This window comes from Rhinopithecus roxellana, chromosome 8 (assembly GCF_007565055.1).
Source record: "Rhinopithecus roxellana isolate Shanxi Qingling chromosome 8, ASM756505v1, whole genome shotgun sequence".
NCBI lineage: Eukaryota > Metazoa > Chordata > Mammalia > Primates > Cercopithecidae > Rhinopithecus > Rhinopithecus roxellana.
This window is the reverse complement of record NC_044556.1, coordinates 86957895-86965859: the sequence shown is the minus strand read 5'-3', so window position 1 is coordinate 86965859 and position 7965 is coordinate 86957895. Positions and strand designations below refer to the sequence as shown.

The 7965-nt window shown below is 52.9% G+C and overlaps 1 protein-coding gene and 2 pseudogenes across 1 annotated transcript in view; all 3 read right to left on the bottom strand.

Annotated features, from left to right (window-relative positions):
- Positions 1 to 1885, bottom strand: part of CAPN2 (calpain 2) — a 54566-nt gene extending 52681 nt beyond the window's left edge. The window contains exons 1-2 of the mRNA XM_030934938.1: positions 1717 to 1885; positions 124 to 231 (exon numbers count right to left, since the gene is read on the bottom strand). Coding sequence (XP_030790798.1) covers positions 124 to 231; positions 1717 to 1885 — 277 coding nt within the window. The remainder of the gene's footprint in view (positions 1 to 123; positions 232 to 1716) is intronic.
- Positions 1886 to 4741: 2856 nt separating this feature from the next.
- LOC115899418 lies at positions 4742 to 4860 on the bottom strand (annotated as a pseudogene).
- Positions 4861 to 7147: 2287 nt separating this feature from the next.
- LOC115899318 lies at positions 7148 to 7266 on the bottom strand (annotated as a pseudogene).
- Positions 7267 to 7965: the final 699 nt, after the last annotated feature.

The following is a 7965-nucleotide window of genomic DNA, read 5'->3' as shown; positions in this document are numbered from 1 at the left end:
AACAGGGCCATGTCCAAGATTTCTGCTCCATAACTCAGGGGCCGCTTTATGCAGGGGAAAGACATTGCTTTGCCAGCCACCAGGAAAACAGTCCCTGTGCACCTGGATTCCATTGCCACCAACTTTGTGTAAACTCCAGTCCCGAGAACTTGCCAGAGACCCAGGCTTCGGGCACTTTGGGCACGTCCAATGCCACGACTTCTGCCAAATGATTGGGTGCACTCTGCAAATCTAGGGGTCCAACGCACTGCACCAGGAGCACAGGGAGGTGTCAATATAGGAAGGAGCCTACGAAACCCACCTCCAAAGCAAGCAATTAACCCAAGACCAAACCCATCTCAGTGCTCCATTGCTCCTCTTGCATGGACAGCCTGATCACCCTCTTCTGGCCCAGACCATGGCCCCAACCCTAACCCACGCCTACTCAAAAGGGCCCTGCTTACCGGAGCAGGGTGCTCCCTCTCCAAAGCTCTATCTCTCTCCCTCTCTAGCTTCCTCCACTTCTTTCTTCTGGATTTACCCCTGCAACTCACGCTCCTTCTGTTGCCTTCCCTCTGTCTCTCGGTCTCTCTCCCTTTCTCCGTTCCTCTCTCTTTCTCTGCCTCTCTGTCTGTCTCATTCTCTCTCCCCCTCCCCTGTCTCTCTTGACTGATGTCTCTCTCTATCCCTTAGTTTCAATCTCTCCATCCATCTCTTTCTTGCTCTCCTTCAAGCCGTTTGCATGTGCATGCATGTGTGTGTGTATGTCTCTGTGTGTTTGCGTGTGTGTGTGGGTTCCCGTGCATGAGCGCCCAGGTGGGTCTGTGTGTGGCTGTGGATTTTCTCCTGATGGTGGTGGGGTGTGACTGGGTTTCTCTCAGTAACTCTGCCGGGGATCAGGCTGCTGGCTCTACTGCCAGCCCAGGGAAAAGCAGGGCCATTCATGAACCCCTATACCCCCACGCCTACTTGCCCACCAACCAGTTCTTGGTCAGGACAAGTGACCATGGTTGGGGCATTGTGAGAAAAAAGCCACGTGGTTGGGCCGGCTGTTCATCCTTGCCCAGCCCTGATGGCTCTGTGTGGGTGGAGCAAGAGAGGGCCTGGCAGGAGCTCCTGAGCGGACTGGGGAAGGAAGGAAGGAAGGAGGAAGGAAGGAAGGAAGGAAGGAAGGAAGGAAGGAAGGAAGGAAGGAAGGAAGGAAGGAAGGAAGGAAGGAAAGAAAGAAAGAAAGAAGAAAGAAGGAGAGAGAGAAAGAAAGGAAGAATGGAAGAAAGAAGAAACAAATAACAAAAGAGAGAAAGAAAAGAAAGAGAGAGAGAGTGAAAAGAAAGAAGGAAGGAAAGAAAGATGAAAGAAAGAGAGAAAGGGAAGAAAGAGAGAAAGAAAAGAAAGAGAAGGAAAGAAGGAAAGTACGAAAGAAAGAAAAGAAAGAAAGAAGGAAAGAAAGAAGAAAGAAATAAATAAAGAAAGAGGAAAAGAAAGAAAGAGAAAGAAAAGAAAGAAAAAGAAAGAGGAGAGAGAGAAGGAAAGAAAGGAAGGTAGAAATGAAAGAAAGACAAGAAAGAAAGCAAAAAAGCATACAGCACCTGGCATTCCGAGGTGGACTCCCATCCAAGTACTAACCAGACTCGACCCTGCTTAGCTTCCGAGATCAGGTGTATTCAGGGTGGTTATGGCCATAGATGCTGGCAGAGGCACCTGGCTGCCCCATGAGCCTGGCCCAGCCATACCCACCGGCTTCCAGCTGGCACTGCCAGCCCGGGACCGCTGTGCTCATATCGGGACCCCCGAGACACTCACCCACAGCCTTCCCCCAGCTCCCTAGCTCCCGAGCTTCCACCACACTGGGCCCGCTTGGAACAGGGAGTGCTCTGAGGCATGAGGGCCCAGGGCCCACGACCATGGGACCCTGTCCGGTCCTGCTCCCTGTCGTAGAGTTATTCTTTTGGATCCCTGGCCACTCAGGAGCTCCTGTCAGGCCCCCTCTTGTCCCACCCCACCAGAGCCATCATGAATGTCCAAGGTCGAACAGCTGGCCCAGCCTCACGTGGCCTTTGTCTCACAACACCCCCAACACAGTCGCTTGTAAGGACCAAGATCCGCCGGGTAGGCAAGAGGGCATGGGGCGTTGGGGATTGGCGAATGGCCCTGCTTTGCCCCAGGTTGGCACTAGAGCCGACAGCCTGATCTCCAGCAAGAGAGGCTGAGAGAAAGCCAGACCCACCCCACCACCACAAGGAGCAAATCCACAGCCCAACACACACACACACCCGGACACTCGTGCATGGGAACACACACACGCATGCACACACACACAGACTCACACATACACACACACACACACGCACACACACACACAAATGGCTTGAAGGACATCAAGGAAGAGATGGATGGAGAGGTTGATACCGATAAAGGGAGAGATACAGGGATCGAGAGAGACAGGGGAGGTGGAGAGGGAAAGAGACAGACAGTGAGGTGGAGAAAGAGAGAGGGACAGAGAAAGACAGAGACAGAGAGACAGAGGGAAGGCAAAAGAAGTAGCTTGAGGTGCAGGGGCAAACCCACAAGAGAGAGGCACAGGGAGTTAGAGAGCAAGATCGATAGAGCCTTGGAGAGGGAGCACCCTATTCTAGTAGGCAGGGTTCATTTGAGCAGGCCGGGATGGGTTGGAGGGGGCTTGGACTGGGCCAGAACACGGTGGCCAGGCCATCCATGGGAGAGGAGCAACGGAGCGCTGAGACGGGTTTTTTCCTGGATTAATTGCTTGCTTTGGAGGTGGAATTCATAGGCTCCTTCCTTTGTTTGCACCTACCTGTTTTCTTGGTGCGGTGCGGTGTTCACCTTGATTTGCAGAGTGCTAATGCCCAATTGGTGGGAGCTGTGACACCGGGCATGCCCACTGGGCCCGAGGCCTGGGTCTCTGGCGTGTCCTTGGGGCTGGAGTTTACACGAAGTTGGTGGCAATGGGAATCCAGTTGCACAGGGACTGTTTTCCTAGTGGTTGGCGAAGCAATGTCCTTCCCCCAGATAAAGCAGCCCCTGCATTCTGGAGTGGAGGTCTTGGCTGGTGTGTGTGGCACCCGCTGCACCAGCCTGCCCCTTCCCCCGGATTGGAAGGTGGTGAAAGATGAGAGGATTGAAATCGTCTGGGCGTTCCAGGAGCAGGAAGGCATCATGAACAGCAGGGAACCCACGTCTGCACCTTTGGGGTCCAGCCCCCTGCTCTCCGGTGCTGGAGCAGGGCTCCTGGCAGATCGGCGGCGAGGTGGAAGTGGTGGGATGCAGCTGCCCGGTGGTGCTTTGGGGTGGCGGACCCCCAGGAGGAGGTCCCCAGCTGTGGCGGTGGTGAATGCAGGTGATAAAGCGGGAGCAGAGTCAGGGGAGTTTGGAAAGCATGGCAACAGTAGTGGGGAGGGAGGGAGGGGGAAGCCACAAAAGCCTACAGCATGCAGTGGATCACGCCTGTAATCCAAGCACTTTGGGAGGCCGAGGCGGGTGGATCACGAAGTTGGGAGATCCAGACCAGCATGGCTAACACGGTGAAACCCCGTCTCTACTAAAACTACAAAACATGAACAGGGCATGGTGAAGGGCGCCTATTGTCCCAGGTGTTCGGGAGGCTGAGGCAGGAGAATGGCATGAATCCGGGATGCGGAGCTTGCAGTGAGCCGGGATCGCACCACTGCACTCCAGCATGGGTGACAGAGAGAGATTCAATCTGGAAGAAAAACACAGAAAGCAAGCAAGAAGAAAGAAAGAAGAAAGAAAGAAAAAAAGAAAGAAAGAAAGAAAGAAAGAAAGAAAGAAAGAAAGAAAGAAAGAAAGAAAGAAAGAAAGAAAGAAAGAAAGAAAGAAAGAAGAAAGAAAGAAAGAAAGAAAGAAAGAAAGAAAGAAAGAAAGAAAGAAAGAAAGAAAGAAAGAAAGAAAGAGAAAGGAAGGAAGGAAGGAAGGAAGGAAGGAAGGAAGGAAGGAAGGAAGGAAGAAGAAAGAAGAAGAAAGAAAGAAGAAAGAAAGAAAGAAGAAAGAAAGAAAAAAGAAAGAAAGAAGAAAGAGGGAAAGAAAGAAAGAAAGAAAAAGAAAGAAGAAAGAAAGAAAGAAAGAAAGAAGAAAGAAAGAAAGAAAGAAAGAAAAGAAAGAAGAAAAGAAAGAAGAAGAAAGAAAGGAAGAAGGAAGGAAGAAGGAGGAAGGAAGAAAGGAAGGAAGGAAGGAAGGAAGGAAAGGAGGGAGGGAGGGAGGGAGGGAGGGAGGAAGGAAGGAAGGAAAGAAGGAAGGGAAGAGAGAGAGAGAAGGGAAGAAAGGAAGGTAGAAAACAAAGAAAGACAAGAAAGACAGCAAGGAAAGAAAGAAAGGATGGCAGAAAGAAAAAGAAAGAAGGATAAGAATGGAAGAAGGAAAGAAAGAAAGAAAAAAGAGAGAAAGAAAAGAAAGAAAGAAGGAAGGCAAGAAAGAAAGTAGAGAGAAAGAGGAAAGAAACAAAGTAAGAAAGAAAAAGAAAGAAAGAAACAAAGAAAGGAAGGTAGAAAGAAACAATAAAAGAAGGAAAGCAACAAGAAGAAAAATAAAGAAAAGAAGAAAGAGAGAACAAGAAAAGCACAGTCTAAAGAAAGAAAGAAAGAAAGAATAAAGAAAGAAAAAAGCTACAAGCAAAGACAAGAAAGCTCATAAGAAGCGAAGAAAGCAAACCCAAGAAAAAAAGAGGAGAGTACAGAGGAATAAATGAATGGTAGAAAAGAAAGAAAGACATGAAAGAAAGTAAAGAAGCCTACAGCGCCTAGTATTTCCAGGTGCTATCCCATCCAAGTACTAAATGGGCCCGACCCTGCTAAGCTTCCGAGATCAGACGAGATCAAGCGGGTTCAGGGTGGTATGACTGAAGATGCCGGCATAGGCACCCGGCTAGCCCAGTGCCGCAGGGCTGGGATCAGGACCCCCGAGTTGTTCGCCCTCGGCCTTCCCCCAGCTCCGGAGCTCCCAAGCTTCTGCCACGGCGGGCCTGCTCACAAGAGGGAGTGCTCAGAGGCATCAGAGCCTGGGGCCCACGATCATGGGACGCCGTCCAGTACTCCGCCCTGTCATGGAGGTATTCTTTTGGATCCCTGGCCGCTCAGGAGCTCTTGAGAGGCCCCCTCTTGCCCCACCCACACAGAGCCCTTAGGGCTGGCCAAGGTCGAACAGCCAGCCCACCCGAGCATGGCCTTTTTCTCAGAATGACCCTACCACAGTCGCTTGTCCTGACCACGTCCTGGCCTGTCGGCAAGAGGGTGTGGGGCGTTGGATGTTAGGGGATGGCTCTGCTTTGCCCTGGGCTGGCACTAGATCCAGTAGCCTGATCCCCAGTGAGAGGGGCTGAGAGAAACCCAGACACACCCCACCACCACCAGGAGCAAATCCACAGCCCCACACACAGACACACCCAGGTGCTGGCATGTTGGAACCCACACATGGGCATGCGCACACACACAGACACACACACACACGCACACCCACACAAACGGCTTGAAGGAGAGCAAGGACGAGGTGGATGGAGAGATTGAAATCGATGGTGGGAGAGAGACATCCAACGAGACAGACAGGGGAAGGGGAGAGGGAAAGAGACAGACTGAGATTAAGAGAAAAAGAAAAGAACAGAGAAAGAGAGAGACAGAGAGACAGAGGGAAGGCAACAGAAATAACGGGAGGTGCAGGGGAAACCCAGAAGATAGAAGGGGAGGGAGATAGAGAGTGAGATCGATAGAACCATGGAGAGGGAGTGCCCTGCTCCGATAGGCAGGGCCCTTTTGAGCAAGCTGGGATAGGGTGGAGGGGGCATGAGGTAGGCCAGAACAGGGTAACCAGGCCGTCCATGCAAGAGGAGCAATGGAGCACTGAGATGGGTTTTGTCTTGGATTAATTGCTTGCTTTGGAGGTTGGTTTCATAGGTTCCTTCCTTTCTTGGCACCTCCATCTGCTCTTGGTGTGGTTCGGTGCACCCCTTGATTGGCAGAGTGTGCCCACCCATTTGGCGGGAGCTGTGGCAACAGGCGTGCCCACAGGGCCCAAGACCTGGGTCTGCTGTATTGTCCTCGGGACTGGAGATACACGAAGATGGTGGCAATGGAATCCAGGTGCACAGAGACTCTTTTACTGGTGGCTGGCGAAGCAATGTCCCTCCCCCAAATAAAGCAACCCCTGGGTTCTGGAGCGGAGGTCTTGACTGGCGTGTCTGGCACCCGCTGCCCATGCCTGCCCCTTCCCCCAGTTTGGAAGGCGGCGAACGATAAGTGGATTGAATCACCTGGGTGTTTCAGGTGTGGGAAGGCACTGCGAACTGCAGGGAACCGGCGCCTGTGCCTTTGGGGTCCGGTCCCCTGCCCTCCCGGACTGGAGCCAGGCTCCTGGTGGGTCGGGGGCGAGGCGGAAGCGGTGGGATGCTGCTGCCCAATGGTGCTCTGGTGACGGGCCCCCAGGAGGAGGTTCCCAACTGCAGCGGGTTGTAGGCAGGCGATAAAGTGGGAGCAGAATCAGGGGAGGTTGGGAAGCAAGGCGATAGTAGGGGGAAGGGAGGGAGGTGGGAAGCCACAAAACACTACAGCAGGCCGGGCGTGTTGGATCACGCCTGTAACCACAGCACCTTGGGATTCCGAGGAGGGTGGATCATGAGGTCAGGAGATCCAGACCAACCTGGCTAACACGGTGAAACCCCGTCTCCACTAATACTACAAAACATGAGCCCAGCATGGGGGCAGGCCCCTGTAGCCCCTGCTGCTTGGGAGGCTGAGGCAGGAGAATGGCGTGAACCTGGGAGGCAGAGCTTGCAGCGACTTGAGATCATGCCACTACACTCCAGCCTGGGTGACAGAGGGAGACTCCGTTTGGAAGAGAGAGAGAGAGAGAGAGGGAGGGAGGGAGGGAGGGAGGAAGGAAGGAAGGAAGGAAGGAAGGAAGGAAGGAAGGAAGGAAGGAAGGAAGGAAGGAAGGAAGGAAGGAAGGAAGGAAGGAAGGGAGAGAGAGAAAGAAAGAAGTAAAGAAAGAGAGAGAAAGTAAGAAAGAAAAGATAGAGAAAAGAAAGAAGGAAAGAAAGAGACAGAGAGAAAGAAAGAAGGAAAGAAAGCAAAAAAGAAGAGAGAGAGAGAGAAGGGAAGAAAGGAAGGTAGAAAAGAAAGAAAGACAAGAAAGAAAGCAAAAAAGCCTACAGCACCTGGTATTCCCAGGCAGTCTCCCATTGAAGTACTAACCAGGCCCAACCCTGCTTAGCTTCCAAGATCAGATGAGACTGGGCACGTTCAGATTGGTATGGCCGTAGATGTGGGCAGAGGTGCCTGAGTGCCCCAAGAGCCCGGCTCAGCCATGATAGTCAGCTTCCAGCCAGCACCGCCAGCCTGGGGCTGCCAGGCTCGGTTCAGGACCCCCGGGCCGCTCACTCTCGGCCTTCCCCCATTCACGAACTGCCGAGCTTCTGCCACGTCAGGCCAGCTCGGAAGATTGAGTGCTCCAAGGCATCAGGGCCCAGGGCCCACGATCCTGGGAACCCGTCAGGTCCTCCACCCTGTCACAGAGGTATTCTTTTGGATCACTGGCTGCTCAGGAGCTCCTTCGAGGCCCCCTCTTTCCCCACCCACCCAGAGCCATCTGAGCTGGCAAAGGGGGAACAGCCAGACCAGCTGTGCCTGGCCCTTTTCTCACAACGCCCCCACCACAGTGGCTTGTCCCGACCAAGATCCGGCCGGTGAGCAAGAGGGCATGGGGGATTGGGGGTTGGGAGATGGCCCTGCTTTGCCCAGAGCTTGCACTAGAGCCAGCAGCCTGATCCCCAGCAAGAGGGACTCAGAAAAACCCAGACACACCCCACCAACACCAGGAGCAAATCCACAGCCCCACACACAGACACACCCAGGAGCTTGCACACGGGAACCCACACAAGCGCATGCACAGATACACACACACACATACACACACATGCACACCCACACAAACAGCTTGAAGGAGAGCAAGGAACAGATGGAT